This window comes from Gossypium hirsutum, chromosome D06, assembly GCF_007990345.1.
Source record: "Gossypium hirsutum isolate 1008001.06 chromosome D06, Gossypium_hirsutum_v2.1, whole genome shotgun sequence".
NCBI lineage: Eukaryota > Viridiplantae > Streptophyta > Magnoliopsida > Malvales > Malvaceae > Gossypium > Gossypium hirsutum.
Genome location: NC_053442.1, coordinates 19,463,303 through 19,479,784, shown reverse-complemented (window position 1 = coordinate 19,479,784; position 16,482 = coordinate 19,463,303). Strand labels below are relative to the sequence as shown.

The following is a 16,482-nucleotide window of genomic DNA, read 5'->3' as shown; positions in this document are numbered from 1 at the left end:
ATTGTAAATTGAATAACAAATACCAACTTTGAGTGGAAAACGACGTTTGCAATGACCGCTTGCATGCGAATACGATAGGTCTTTTTTATCTTTGATGTCTCAACCGTTGAATCACACCCCGACTTTTCATCTCTCCTTTTTTTTTTCTTTTTTGTATTTCATCATTTTTCTCCAAAGTTGATTTCTTATTCCCAAAATAATAAACTCATATCTCTATTATAAATCTAATAATGGCATGAAATTTAGGATTTAATATCTCTAATTTAATTTCATATTTTTATAATGTCAATACCATTAAAATAATGTTATGAATTTTATTATTATTTGAACACATAATTAGAATCACATTATATATATATATATCATATTATATTATAAGGTCATCTAGTAAATACTTGTGTATTTGGTAATTTTTTAAGTTTTATAAACTTTTGCTACTATTCTTGAGCTCGTACGGGTAAGAAAACTCGAGACGTTTACAACTTTTAAAACCCATTAAGTATTTTAACAAATAAATATAATATATTCGAATTATTATAATAATTAATCTGTGCATTGCACGAATAAAAAAATTAATTTAGTAAATAATAATTTTACATATCAATTAATTGTTAAAAGAGAAAAAGAAAACAATTTAGAAATTATGTTAAATTAAATTAAAGGGAATTTCGCGTTTTATATATTCATAGAAAAAAATTAAAAGAAAAAGAAAAAATAATGATCTTAGTATTAAGACTTGACTTAGGAAGATTCAACAAGTTTATCTCATATAATTGACAATAATTAATTTTGACTTCATTTGACTTATATTGGTGCATTGGCCTTAACAATTATGATATTGTAATTTCATCGCTTCAAAAATTATAAAGGTATTAAATTAATATAATAATAAAATAAATTATTTTTAAAAATTTATAATTTATATTTATTTTTTTATTCTGAATTTTCCCCCAGTGATGCCTCAGACCTTGCCAAAATAATATGTGTAAAGATTAAATATTAATGAGAAATGGATAAACTCAAAAGTAGTTTTAAAATTTATATAAAAATACAGATAATATGGATTCAAAGGTTAGTTCTAATAAATTATATTGAAAATAAAACAGTCTAATAAATTTACTAAAAAATATATAATTAGCTAATGAGTGAATAGGAAAAAGGAAATTAGAAGGGTAGTAATGTAAATTTGAATAAACTGTCGGCCACTTAACTGGGGTTAAATAGACCTGATATCCAGGTCAAAGGTTCGCTTCTGTGTTGACAAATTGTAGTTTTTAATGATAAACCATTTTTAAAATAGATTTTAATTTTGAATTTAATATATAGAAGAAATTTGAAAAGGGAGAGAAAGATTTGGTGGTATATAAGGCATGGAAGCCAATTCTAACGAAGAGAGAAAGTGAGGGAAAATGGCAGATTCTAGTGATTCAATTTCCATTGATATGGAAACGATCTCTCTTGGTGCCAAGGTAACCCGCATTTCTATTTATCTTCTTGTTTGGTTACAGGGAAAACGTGGGAATGGAAGAGTAAAATAAATGGAAAACGATCAAGTATGTGCTTTTCATGATAAAGTTTAATGCACCATTATACTTTTCCTTTTAACTAAGCTGCATTTTTTCCCATTAGTTTATTCCTATATATTTCAGCTATAAAGCAATTCATTCCTTTTTTGCTTCTGATAAATTACATTAGTAAACTAAATCCAATGATGTTCTGAAACTTATAAATGCCTTTTTTTTTTTAATAATAAGTTGCCTCATGTGCTAGTAATTCCGTTAGTTATATATCCATGTTTTTGTCAAATTAGGAATTTGGATGATGCTGAATATGCTTAAAAGAAGAAAATATTTTAGGTCTCTTAAAAAGGTTCTGCTGCACATGCTTACTTTATCTAGTTAGAATATACTTAACTTGAGCTATGCTTCCAACAATTTCATTTTTTTTTTCAAGTAAAAGAAACCCAAGTCAATTAGGCTCTTTAACTAGCTAGATCATATATAAAATATCTTTGATGGTAGCAATTTATTTTGATTCCTTTGATTGCTTTCCAGAAAGGTTTGCTGAATGAATAACTATGTATTGTAAAATCAATCTGCAGGAGTACCTTGTTAAAACTCGCTGCGGAATGGTTTCCGTTGCAGTATTTGGAGACCAGGATAAGCCGGCCCTTGTTACCTATCCTGATTTAGCTCTAAATCGTAAGTAATGCAGAAAAGCTTGCTGTAATGTTTTATTTCCTTATACTTGACTCCATATGACAAAATATGTGTTTCAGTGCCCATGGAATTGATTTTTGTTAACAGATTTGGCTAACAATGGTCACCCCCAGTTTGTTTTTAATTTTTAATCTTAGAATAATGATTTTTCTCCTAATTTGTGTTTTCATAATGCATGAGACTTTGAGGCTGTAATGCTTTCAATTGAGCCAGAGTTTTACATGTTAGTTTAATGTTTATGAAGTTTGTAACGTTATTTGCAAGATTTCCGCAATGGCCAAGACCCTTTCATCCATGATTCTTTCGGTTTCTAATGGTAACTTATAATTATATAACATTCTGCAGATATCTCCTGTTTTCAAGGCTTGTTCTTTTCTCCAGAAGTTAATTCCTTTCTCCTCCACAATTTTTGCATATATCATATAAGTCCTCCAGGGCATGAGGTCCGTTCTGTGCATGTTTTAGTCTCATATATATTTGTATCTCAATCATCCTTTTTATTTTTGGTCGAGTCCTATAGTCACATCTTTCTTATACGGAATTTTTTCAAGAACTATTGCAGGTAGGAGCTGCCCCAATCGGTTCTGATGACCTTATGCCTTCTGTTGATGACTTGGCAGATCAGGTTCTTGAGGTTCTCAACTTTTTTGGGTAATCAGTTGATTAAAAATTTACTTTACTGTAATCTGTACTGCTCTAGACATTCTTTGGCACATTTTATTTGTCATGATGGCCGGTAATTGTAGTAGGTTGTCTGAAAATGATATAAATTGATACACCTGCTAGCATTATACAATTTCTTAAGTTATTGTTTTCTTTAATATGTTTTATCATTAGTTATTTATATATAAAATAATATAGGCAAGCAAGCTTATATTCCTTATCCTTCAACTCTTTCATTCTTTTTCGGTTTTAACTGTAGGCTTGGTGCAGTAATGTGTATGGGGGTTACAGCTGGAGCATACGTTCTTACTCTATTTGCTGTCAGTCGACTACCTTGGCATAGTATACAATTTCATTTTTAATCCAAATAAATATAAAAAACCTAAGTTTGTATTCTCGGAACTAATTCTTGTGCATTTTGTCTTAATAGATGAAATACAGGCAGCGTGTCCTCGGGTTAATACTTGTTTCTCCACTATGCAGAGCGCCCTCATGGACAGAATGGTTGTTAAATAAGGTTCTTTTTCTGCGCCTTTTTACTTTTCTCTTAAGGGTCCAATGACTATGTGCTTTGATGAATTGTCGTATTATTTCAGGTGATGTCAAACTTACTTTATTTCTATGGCATGTGTGGAGTGGTGAAGGAGTTATTGCTTAAGCGGTACTTCAGCCAGGTATTTTTCAGATTCAAAAATCTATGCCATTTATTGCTGTGTCTAGAGTTGGACGAGTTTAGTTACGATGTTCTGAGTCATAATGGCAGGAAGTTCGAGGTAGTGTTGAAGAATCCGAATCAGATATAGTTCAAGCATGCAGAAGAGTTAGTTCTTCAGCTCCTTGCATTTGCCCCTTATGTACTCGAGTGACTTATAATGAAGCATGATTATGTAGTCTCACGGCGCTTTTCTTACTTGAATCATGTTCTTTCCCTGCAGTTGCTAGATGAAAGGCAGAGTATAAATGTTCAGCAATTCCTCGAAGCAATGAATGGGTAAGCATGTCTCCATGATTGATACGTCGACCAGGTTTTATTTTGAATGTTCTCTTTAAACAGATTTCACATAGTTGGCTTAAAAGTCATATTCTACATCTTTCAGGAGACGTGACCTTAGCGAAGGATTAAGGAAACTGCATTGCCGATCACTAATATTTGTCGGGGAGAATTCTCCTTTCCATTCCGAGGCTCTCCACATGACATCAAAATTAGATAGAAGATATAGTGCCTTAGTGGAGGTATGCAATCAAAAGTCTGTTGTTTAACTCGGTATCATGTCTTCTTACATTGAGCTTTCAAAAACCATATGTTTATCGAAGTAACTACCTCGAAATGCGAGAAACCTACAGGTTCAGGCATGTGGATCAATAGTAACTGAGGAGCAGCCTCATGCAATGTTGATACCACTGGATTACTTTCTTATGGGATTTGGCTTATACAGGTCGACTCTAAGTGTTAGCCGGAGAAGCCCATTGAGTCCAACTTGTATCTCCCCGGAGCTTCTTTCACCGGAAAGCATGGGCTTGAAGTTGAAACCGATTAAAACCCGGATTTCTTAGGAAGTCCAAGAGAAGATGACAGAGAAAGGGCAAGATCAGCTTCTTCTTCTTTTTTTGTTTATAATAATATAATATATTATGTAAGGGTGTTTATGAGCATTACTAGGGATGTAGATAGAGAAGGGAAGTAGAGAGAGAAGATAAAAAGGAGATTATTGTCAATTCTTTAATTAGTTGAGTTGAAGTCATTATCAATATCTGTAAATCATGGGAATAATTATTTTACAAGAGAAAACGCTAATAATGGTATGCTTTACTTTTTCCATTTCTTGCGTCTGCTTTTATATTTGTTTCCATTTATAGGGTGGCGTAAAACCTTTCACCATTGACTAAAGGTGTTGATGTGCAATCTGGCTATAGTGTGAACTTATATATTGGGCTGAGTTTGCTCTTTGCTGTACCGCGAACACGATTATGGGCTTTGTCTCTTTCTATGTTGGAAGGTTTTGGGTTGGTCACTGACTTTGCTTCCATGGCTGGGTGGGATTATCCATTTTATCTATACTTTCCACCGCCTACTTCAATGAGTGTTTGATTCTAGTGTGAACACACAATTCTCTTATGGTCTCTAAAATGTCAACAAGTCTCCAAAACAAAAGATAAAAAGAAAAGAAAAGAAAAGAAAAGACCAAGATTAGGTGATTAAATGTAACCTCCCAAACTCGGTTTAGATATTATGGTCGAATCGTGTAGGTCACATTAGACACCTAAACTATGAATCTACCCTATAGTTGGTTGAAAACCTCAATGACGTTCTTTTTAAAATAAAATCGTGGGTATCTTTGTTATTTTGATAAAACATTCATTTAATAAATTCAACTTTTATTAAGTCAAGTTAGTAATATTGGTGTGGCTTTAAGAAAAACACATTGCTCGTCATTGTTTTTGAAAAATCCTATTAAATTTAGTTGCAGCGGAAAACCGATTAAAAATTCGATTATTTACTAAGCCAAGTAACATGTTCAGTCCAATTTCAGAATATACTTATAAATCAATTTAAAGTATGTAAATTATGCATGCATGAAAAACCTCAAAACAGAAATAAACCCAAATCATAGTTTAAATAGCTTTACAATCCAAAAACCAAATAAATTTAGGGAACTTTAAATAAGATATAAACTAAGTCTGAAGTTCGTCGTACGTCTGCATGCCATGTCTGACCCTAGTCTCGATCATTACCTGAGAAGGTTATCAATTATGGGGTGAGCTAACTAGCTCAGTGTGAGTATAATCAATAAGTACATTTAACATATGATTAAGATCAATCACACAAGAATCCATGTAACATAATCATAGAAACAATATCACATTAGAATGAATCATGAACGGTAACATAATGCGAAAATAATTTCCTACACCAACCATCCGCTACACACCACGAGTTCCACATAACTCGTCTACAACTCCAAACAGTGCGAGCAAAACTCGTTGTGGTTAAACCACCATATAAACATAGTGCAAATATTTTACCATTTAACATAAAATGCGATAAAATCGCTAGTCTCCACAGTACTCTCAGTGTAGTGCACTGACTACATATAAATGCAGACTTAATCTGCTGCCATTACTCCATTGAACTCCTCCATCAACCACAATATCCCAACACATGCACATGCGATACGTCATACAATATTTCAATCAAATGCACAATTCATACATTTTTTTCAGTAACATAGTTTACATGCCATCATTATAACGTTCACATATCAAGCATTCAATTTCATCAGTAACATAGTGACCTTCTTTTTGGGGACATGCACTTGAGACAGCTACTTTCACACTAAATCGTGTTCCATCTAAATCGGTTCAAAAGACGCCATATGAGATGTGGACTGGGAAACGTCCCAGTATGTCTTTTATGAAAATTTAGGGTTGTGAAGCTTATGTTAAACGTCAGACGTCTACTAAGCTTGAACCCAAATCTGAAAAATGTGTTTTTGTGGGGTACCCAAAAGAAACCAAAGGATATTATTTCTTTAATCCCACTGAGAACAAAATACTTATTGCTCGGACTGGTGTCTTCCTAGAGAGAGAATTTGTTTCTAGAAAAGGAAATGGGAAAAAGATTGAACTTGATGAACTTCGAGAATCACAAAATACCACTGAACCAGAGATAGAACAACAGCAAGTTCCACAAGGGATTGAGGAACAAGTAATTTCTATAGAAACACAACCACCACGTAGATCTTTAAGAGAACGCCAAGCACCTGAGAATTATGGATTTCTCATTACAACGCATGGTGACGTTCTACTTATAGATCAAGATGAGCCTAGGACTTATCAAGAAGCGGTGACGAGCCCAGACTCTAAGAAATGGCTTGAAGCCATGAGATCTGAGATGGTTTCCATGTATGAAAACCAAGTATGGACTTTGGTTGACCCACCCGAGGGGGTTAAACCCATAGGGTGCAAGTGGGTTTTCAAAAAGAAGACCGACATGGATGGTAATGTAAAAACATACAAGGGGCGATTAGTCGCTAAAGGTTTTTGCCAAGTTCATGGTGTTGACTATGATGAAACCTTTTCTCCTGTAGCTATGTTTAAATCCATCAGGATCTTGCTCGCTATAGCTGCATTTCATGACTATGAAATTTGGCAGATGGACGTCAAAACAGCTTTCCTTAACGGGAAACTTGAAGAGGATGTGTACATGACACAACCTGAAGGTTTTGTCAATCCAAAGGATGCTGGAAATGTATTTAAGCTACAAAGATCCATTTATGGATTAAAGCAAGCTTCTCGAAGTTGGAATATTCGTTTTAATGATGCAATCAAATAGTTTGGTTTTATCAAAAATGAAGATGAGCCATGTGTTTACAAGAAAGTTAGTGGGAGCACTATAACATTCTTGGTACTGTATGTGGATGACATACTTATCATAGGAAATGACATACCTACCTTGCAGTTTATTAAGACTTGGTTAGGAAGTTGTTTTTCTATGAAGGACCTGGGCGAAGCCACATACATCTTAGGACTAAAGATCTATAAAGATAGATCAAGACGACTACTAGGTCTAAGCCAAAGTACATACATAGATAAAGTACTAAAAAGGTTCAGTATGGAAGAATCTAAAAAAGGATTCCTACCTATGAGACATTATATTTCACTCTCGAAGGAAATGTGTCCTTCAACTCCACAAGAGAGAGAACGCATGAGTAAAATTCCATATGCTTCCGCTATTGGATCTATCATGTATGCCATGTTATATACCCGTCCGGATGTCTCATATGCCTTAAGTATGACGAGTAGATACCAAGTAGATCCTGGTGAAGGTCACTGGACCACAGTCAATAATATCCTTAAGTACTTGAGAATAACTAAGGATACTTTCCTAATATATGGAGGTGAGGAAGAGTTAAGTGTAAAAGGTTACACTGATGCCAACTTCCAAACCGATAAGGACGATTCTCGATCACAATCAGGTTTTGTGTTTTGCCTTAATGGTGGTGCTGTGAGTTGGAAGAGTTCAAAGCAAAGTACAATAGTCAATTCTACAACAGAGGCCGAGTATATTGCAGCCAGTGAGGCAGCAAAAGAAGCGGTTTGGATCAAAAAGTTCATTACTGAACTAGGGGTTGTGCCTAGCATATCAGATGCTATAGAACTCCGATGTGATAACAATGGAGCCATTGTACAAGCTAAAGAACCTAGATCTCACCAGCGATCCAAACATATACTTAGGCGCTACCATCTTATTCGAGAGATTATTGATCGAGGGGATGTAGAGATATGCAGAGTACCTACAGATGGAAACATTGCTGATCCCCTGACCAAGCCTCTGACACAGCAGAAGCACGTGCATCACACTAAGTCGCTTGGTATTAGATATATAAGTGATTAGTCTTAGTGCTAGTGGGAGATTGTTAGAGTATGCCCAAAGATCAATCATGAGATGGTTGTAATAACATACTTGATTTATCATGTTTATTAATATAAGGCGTTACCATTATTATTTCAGTTTCTTTTCTGTGTGTATAAATAAACTGTTTTATAGTAATGTCCTAAGAATAATATGATTATTCTTAAAAGTTCCTTAGTCAAGTATTATTGTTGGATAGGACAACGATAATGCATTAAGACTAACATGTAGTTGGTTGATGATAAAGAGTTGTCATTGATATGGAATGCCAGAATCGATGCATGAATATGTGTGTTAGAGAATAACAAATTGGACTGACCCGTTATGAGTATGTTTTTTGGATTATTATATAATTGTCACAATATTACTCATAGTGATTAATATGTATATGATCCTCAGACTTGAGATCATCATAATCCTAACATCGTAAGTTGTATATTTTGATACAGTCAAACGTATACCGTAACTGGTTGTTCTATAAAGGCTGATGTTGAATATACCACGATCTATGTAGAGGGATATGGTTGATCGAGATAGGATAAGCCCCTCCTACATAATGGGAGTAATATCTTAGGCCACTTAATTGAGTGAGACTAGAAATACATGGCCATGCTCAAATAAGTTGATATGAGATGTCATACTTATTTGTATATCGTAGTCTACTTAAGATATCAAGGAACATGGAATGGATTATGCAAGTGTGACTATTGACACCATTTTTTGAAAATAAACGGTTTGATTTTATTAAAACAACAATGACTATTCCATAACTTGTGTCCTATCCAGAGATAAAGGACTTAAGGATTATTTCATAAAAGGTTAATCATAAAAAGGTTATATCGAATCATGATTTCTTGTGACTTAGGTAGCAATGATGCATTGCTAGATGCCACTCATATTTGTAACATTGGAATCGTTCTAGTATTACTGCTAACGTTACAAGAACCTACAGGGTCACACCCTATAGTTGAAATGAACGGAATAAAACATAGTTGGTATTGTGTTTTGTTGTCGCTTGAATTAAATTAATTATAGAATTAATTTAACTGGGTAATCAAATATCGAACACATTATGTACAAGGTTGTTGTACGCATTATGATAACATGAATTTGGTTAGTATATAAGTTCAAATAAATATATGGTTTACCGAAATTATATTATAATTAATGTAATTATAATTTTCGGTTTAAAATATTATTATATTTATTTTAATTTCCAGAAACCCTAAAAAAAGATATATAAGAATCCCGTTTTTTCTTTGCTTGGATCTAGCAGCCGTTAAAGAAAATTCTTTTCAAAAACTGTTTTGGGGATTCATTCCGTTCATAATCAACTGGGTGGATTACGTAGAGGCCGGGCTCACGATAGATTGCTGCTTGGTTCGATAGCAGATCAGACTACTCATTGTTGAGGCGTTGCTATCTACTCAGAATAAACATTCGGTAATTTCGTAACCTTTATCCCCTCGATTCGTTCCTTACACATAAATCCATGGTTAGGATCGCTGAATTTTTATTTTTTTTTCTGCTGTGCCGTAGAGGTGCCAGTGATCCAACACTAACTACCCTGAAAATCAATCACACAACTCCTTAACATATCATCTAAAATTTGGATGACCCTTTTTGATTGACCATCGGATTATGGATGAAAACCCTTAATGAAATCTAATCGAATACCTAAAGCCTCATGCAGTTTTTTTCAGAATCGAGATGTAAATTGAGGATCCCGATCTAAAATAATTAATATTAGCACTCCATCCAGTTTTACTATCTAAAAAATGTAGAGCTTAGCTAGCTTCTGAAGAGAATAATCAGTGCGGATAGGAATAAAATGGGCGGACTTCATCAATCTATCCATTATTACCCAAATTGAATATTTTTTAGTAGGTTTTAAAGGCAACCCATTAACAAATTCCATTGTCACTCTCTCCGATTTCCATTGCAGAATTCGAATTGGTTGTAGTAACCCTGATGGAAACTTATGCTTAGCCTTAACTTGCTAGCAAGTCAAACATTTCAACACCAACTTCGTTACTTCTCGTTTAAGACTTGACCACCAATACATTTATCTTAAATTACGATACATTTTAGTAATACCAAGATGTATAGCATAAAGGTTGCTAGGTGCTTCTTGAATATAAATTGTCTCAAACTCTGATATTTGGGTACACATTACCTACCTCTGAAGCAAAAACCTCACTTAGAATTAATCCCAAAATATTTAGTCAACCCATCTTTAACTTGTTTAAATCAAAGTGCTAAAGATTCATCTAAACCTTACTTATCTTTAATCTCCTATACCCAAACAGGCTTTACTTGCAACTTAGCTAAGATACCCTCATCATCAAACACACTCAAGCGAGACCAAAAAAACTTCTAATCTCTAAGAAATTCTTTGGTTGCTTCCAATTTAAGATGGCTTCTACCTTTTTGGGATCTACGCAGATACCTTCAATTGATACCACGTAACCCAGAAAAATAATTTCCTTCAACCAGAATTCACACTTACTAAGTTTAGCAAAAAACTACTTTTTTATGAAGTATCTGTAAGACCACCCTCAAATGTTCCTCATGCTCAGATTCTATATTGAAATATACTAGAATGTTGTTGATGAACACAATGACGAATTAATCAAGGAAAGGCTGAAAGACATAGTTCATAAGATCCATGTGTTGTTGGCGCATTAGTCAACCTAAAAGGTATGGCAAGGAACTCGTAATGTCCATAACGAGTCCTAAAAGAAGTATTGGAAATATCATATTCTTTTACCTTAAGTTGGTAATACTGGGATTTTAGGTCAATTTTAAAGAAGACAATTGTACCTCTAAATTGATTGAATAGGTCGTTAGTTCTTGGTAAAGGATATTTATTCTTTATAGTTAGCTTGTTCAGCTGTCTGCAATTAATGCATAACCGAAGTGTACCATTCTTTTTCTTTACAAACAAAATTGGTGCGCCCCATGATGAAACACTAGGTCTAATGAAAACCCTATCCAATAGTTCTTGAAACTATACCTTTAACTACTTAAGCACTTTAAGTGCCATGCGGTAGGGAGTAATGGACATCGGTGTCGTTCCTGGAAACAATTCAATACCGAATTCCACTTCCTAGTCTAGAGGCAACCTTGATAGTTCCTTGGGAAAAACATCAAGAAATTCTTTTGTTATGCAAATGCTACCAATAGAAGGATCAACGATGCTTGCATCTTATGCATAAGCTATAAACGCTTCACACCCTTTCCATACCATGTTCTTTACTACCATAGCAGAGATCACATTGGATAAATAATTTCGACATTCTCTAACCATAACAATTTCCTTTCTAGACTCAGTCACCAAAGTTACCCTGTTCAATGCACAATCCAAATGGACTTGGTGCTCAACCAACCAGTCCATCCCCTAAATTAGAACGAATTTATTGAAAGGAAATTCCATTAAGTCGGTGGGAAAAATCTCTCTTTGCATTTCTAAAGGGAATCTCCTATAAATTTTATTCACAAGTATAGATGATCTTAAAGGGCTGACTACAGTAACAGTATTTTCAATTTTCTCTACCCCAATCCCTAGTTTTACAGCCACATCACAAGTAATATAAGAATAGGTTGATCCTATATCAATCAATGCAAAATAAGACACCAGATAGATAGTGAAAGTACCTACTATGACGTCAGCCGCATCTCTATCCTCTCGACATCTAGTCTTATATACCAAGGCAAGTTGCCTAGCTTCAGCCCATTTCATACCCTGAGCCAGTGGTCTCTATCCCTAATTACCAATACCATTTCTGTTATGATTACGACTTCTCTGAGCACCTTGATTACCCCTCTAATTTTGACCCCTAACTGGGCCCTGATTCCGAACTAGTGCTTACATCTGATCATTCCAACGAGAACAATCCTTAATCTTATGCTCTATCGAGCCACAAGCCAAACAAGCACCCGTTCTTCTCTAACACTCACTCGGATGACGCTTCTCGCAATGCTGACATACTTGAATTTGCCCTTCTTTAGGGCCCACTACTTACCTATTCTATGGTGGTTTAGCCTCACTGGCTCGCTTAACATGACACAGATTTGGGCCAGTAGAGCCCACCTCTCTCTTAGGCTGACCTATCTGTTTCCTATTTTTCTCGCGCTCCACACACTTAATCTCCTTAATAATTTTGGCCTTCTTGACCAAAGCCTCAAACACACGCTCCTAATGTGGAGCTACCTGAACCTTAAAGTCATACCTATGACTTTTCAAAAGATGAAAACTCTTTTTGTGTTCAGACACCACCATACTAGGTGTATAGTGACTCAACCTCAAAAATTTCGCCTCATACTCAGAAATGGCCATATCACCATGTTTCAACTCAATAAATTCCAATCGTCGAGCCTCCACATAGTGAGGACCTACAAACTTACCTTGAAAGGCATCCTAAAAATAGGCCCAATCAATATGCTTGGGTAGCGTACCCCTAACCATTGATTACCACCACTTGTATGCTTCATCCCTCAATAAAAACATAGCTCCCTTAAGTTTCTACTCAGGACTGCAGTCCAAATAATCCAATATACGTTCAGTGGTCTCCATCCAATACTCAGCCACTATAGGGGTAGTTCCAGCAATACCCTTAAACAACTTTGTCCCACTAGAGCGAAGCCTCTCAGCAATAGTCCCATTACTAATACCACCAATCGGGGGCCCAACAACCTAGTGTAAAGCCCTTAACAAAGCTTGTGTCACTAGATCATCCTCATCATATTCATTGTTATTATTATAGTCTCAATTATCCTTATTCCCACCCTCAGTGATGGGTTCAGTAACAGCCTCATTTGGTTCATTATTCTGCGCAGGCTCTTGATATGTAGTCGACTCAACCAGAGCCATTAGAGTTCGCCCTCTACGACCCCGCCTACCACGAAATATCATACCATGGGTATTCATTTCGATTTTTTTAGAATATATAATTTACAAGTAAGATTATATTTAGTATTTTTGTTTAATATCTTATCGCACTTTTAACTAAGTTCTTTCATTTAAAATTTTATGCAATAGTCTCTAGTGTCTTTCTAAAGTTTCAATACTATTTCTATGGGCATGGTATTGGACCTTTGGACTTCGTTGTTTCATGAAAGAAATACTTTTCAAAATAATGCAGTTTGGTTTTCCTAAAATTTTCCCTTTTTTATGGATGCATGCATGTAGACTCATTTTTGAAAAGAATAAAAATTCAGTCAGAGGTTTTGAACTTGGCTCTGATATCACTAAATGTAACCTCCTAAACTCGGCATAAATATTATGGCCGAATCGTGAAGGTAACATTGGAGACCTAAACTACGAATCTACCCTATCGTTGGTTGAAAACCTCAAATACACTATCTTTTAAATAATGCTACGGTTACCTTTCTTCTTTTGGGAAAATGTTCATTTAATAATTTCAACTTTTATTAAGTCAAGTTAGTAACATTGGCATGGTTTTAAGAAAAACACATTGCTCGTCATTGCTTTTGAAAAACCCTATTAAATTTAGTTAGAGTTGAAAACCGATTAAAAATCTGATTATTTATTAAGCCAAGTAACATGCTCAATCCAATTTCAAAATATACTTATAAATCAATTTATAGTATGTAAATTATGCATGCATGAAAATCCCCAAAACAGAAATAAACCCAAATCACAGTTCAAATAGCTTTGCAGTCCAAAAACCAAATAAATTTAGGGAACTTTAAATAAGATATAAACTAAGTCTGAAGTTCGTCGTACGTTCGCATGCCATGTTCAATCCTAGTCTCAATCATTACCTGAGAAGGTTATCCATTATAGAGTGAGCTAACTAGCTCAGTGTGAGGCTAATCAATAAGTACAGTTAACATACGTTTAATATCAATCACACAAGAATCCATGTAACATAATCATAACAACACTATCACATTAGAATGAGTCATGAACGTAACATAATACGAAAATAATTTCCTACCCCATAACTCGTCTATCAAACTCCAAACAATGTGTTCAAATCTTGTTGTGGTTAAACCACCATATAAACATAGTACATATATTCTACCATTTAACATAAAATGTGACAAAATCGCCAGTATCCACAGTACTCCCGGTGCAATGCACTAACTACATATAATGCGAACTTAATATGTCGCCATTACTCCACGGAACTCCTCCATCAAACACAATATCCCACCCCATGCACATTCGATATGTCATACAATATTTCAATCAAATGCATGTTTCATACATTTTCTTTCAGAAACATAGTTTACATGCCATCGTTATAACATTCACATATCAAGCGTTCAATTTCACCATCAATACGGTGACATTTTATCATATCATCATCCGTTAACACTTTAGGAAAATATTTCCAATGTATGTATAACAATTTTTTTCCATTCAATACTTTTCATGGCATTTTACCCAATAAGATTTCGGGCATTCAATATTTATTTTCAAAATAATACATGTTATACATACAATCAATCACACATTACATCAACAAGCCTTTCATATTAGTACCAAACAATCAACTATTCAGTCAACCATACAATTTTGCAAACATGCCATTTAGTTAAGGCGAGTAACGTACCTGATTTAGCCACTTTAACACATTCACTTAAACATTAAACTAAGTCTGACCAACAAGCTTAATCCACGTTTAGATAATTTTAAATATTATTAAAATATTTAAGTTAATAATTTAGGACCCACACCTTATTTTTCGCACTACTGCAGCGCACTGGTGAAACCTGTGATTTCTCCTTAAGACCTTAAATCAAGCCTAAATTAAAAATAAATATTTTATAAAATTAATATATCACTTAAACAGCCATAAAATACCCTTTTATGGGTTCAAATCAATCAGCATAACCATAATGACATTTCATATCTAAATTAGCTAGGTTCTTTACACTGGTTTGATATGAAATGTACGCGTGAATGTCTAACGACTTCACTGTTGGTTTGGGGCATTTGAGTTGGCATCTAACACCACTAAATATTGAAAAATTAGTAGCTATAAAATCATAAAATTCTTTAATCCAATCAATTATCAATTTCCCCAACAATTAAGTCGAAACTACGCACTAGCCCACAATCAACCACACTTATGCTTCTCGAATTGTCAAATATGAGTCGTTGAATTATCAAGATTTAATTTTCATAAATCACACATGATTTAAGGCTGATTAGGAGCTATTCTTGAAACCAAGATATTGCTGAAAATAGGTGGGAAAAATTAAAGAAAAAGCAACCCTCTTTTGGTTCTTCTCGGAGTGGTGTACCACCACTAACGGTAGCAAATCGGGACTGATTTAAAAAGCCAATTGAAATCACTTTTGAAGGTTAGAAAAATATCCATAAAATAATTAACAATCACCCCAATTCAAGATCTGGAAATTTTGGGGTTCTTTTAAAAGATTCATAAAGAAAACTAAAGAAAATAGACACTTACACTAGCTAGAAGGAAGGGGAAGCAATGGAGCTTCTTGGGCAGCAATGGAGATCGTTCTTGGAGGTCAAAGATTTCAGATTTATGGCTGGAAAAATAAGGAAAAATTTCAGCAATAAAGAGAGGAGGATGATGCAAGAAACCATTGCGAAAGAAAGGAAAAAGATATGGTGATTCTTGGTGGTTTGGGCAGCGATAATAAGGGGAAAAGAAAAGAAAAGAAAATTGAAGAGAAGAGGAAGGGGAGGCTAGGGAGGAGGAAGCTAATTAAAGGAAAATCAAATTAATTAAAAGTGGTATCGATGGTGCACATAAAGGAAAAAGAGAGATTTTTTTAAATTTAAATTATTTTGCAAGAAAAGGGAATGAAACTTGGAACCTTAATCTAATTAACAAGCTTTCTCATTTTTCTTTTAACCATTGGGCTATTTCCTTATTCTTAAAATAATTTTGCATTCTTATTAAGCTAAATGTTATATTGCTTGAGGTAAGCAAGAAGATGATACACTACTTTGAGATGATAAGTATAAGGATCAGAGACAAATTGACTTAGACAATAAACAACAAAGGTAATATTAGGCCTCGTATTAGGAGGTAAAGGAGCCACCCACCAATTTCTTGTACCTTGTGGGGTTAGGAAAAGGATCTCCAATATCCTTAGACAACTTAAATGAAGGAACCATGGGCAAATCCATAGGTTTTGCTCTAAGAAGTCTAGTATATTCAAGTAATTGCAAAGTTT

The 16,482-nt window shown here is 34.5% G+C and overlaps 1 protein-coding gene and 1 long non-coding RNA gene across 7 annotated transcripts; one reads left to right on the top strand and one right to left on the bottom strand.

Annotated features, from left to right (window-relative positions):
• The first annotated feature begins 1,248 nt into the window (after window positions 1-1,248).
• On the top strand, window positions 1,249-4,701 carry LOC107895344 (protein NDL1). 5 transcript variants are annotated; one of them, XM_016820656.2, is made up of 11 exons: window positions 1,249-1,469; window positions 2,102-2,201; window positions 2,565-2,662; window positions 2,782-2,870; window positions 3,142-3,202; window positions 3,313-3,399; window positions 3,479-3,556; window positions 3,646-3,702; window positions 3,818-3,873; window positions 3,980-4,115; window positions 4,319-4,701. In XM_016820656.2, exons 1-11 carry the CDS (start codon window positions 1,410-1,412, stop codon window positions 4,334-4,336), a joined length of 840 nt encoding a protein of 279 aa, XP_016676145.1. In that variant the 5' UTR covers window positions 1,249-1,409; the 3' UTR covers window positions 4,337-4,701. The 5 variants fall into 5 exon arrangements, with proteins under 5 accessions (XP_016676145.1, XP_016676142.1, XP_016676143.1 ...); XM_016820653.2 differs by having other exon boundaries at window positions 4,227-4,701; XM_016820654.2 differs by having other exon boundaries at window positions 1,249-1,553; window positions 4,227-4,701.
• A 660-nt stretch (window positions 4,702-5,361) lies between these two features.
• LOC121218503 (uncharacterized) lies at window positions 5,362-16,138 on the bottom strand. 2 transcript variants are annotated; one of them, XR_005914776.1, is made up of 3 exons: window positions 15,744-16,101; window positions 15,004-15,071; window positions 5,362-5,615 (listed from the first exon to the last, which is right to left on the bottom strand). It is a non-coding gene; the product is annotated as an uncharacterized lncRNA (long non-coding RNA). The 2 variants fall into 2 exon arrangements; XR_005914775.1 differs by lacking the exon at window positions 15,004-15,071 and having other exon boundaries at window positions 15,744-16,138.
• Window positions 16,139-16,482: the final 344 nt, after the last annotated feature.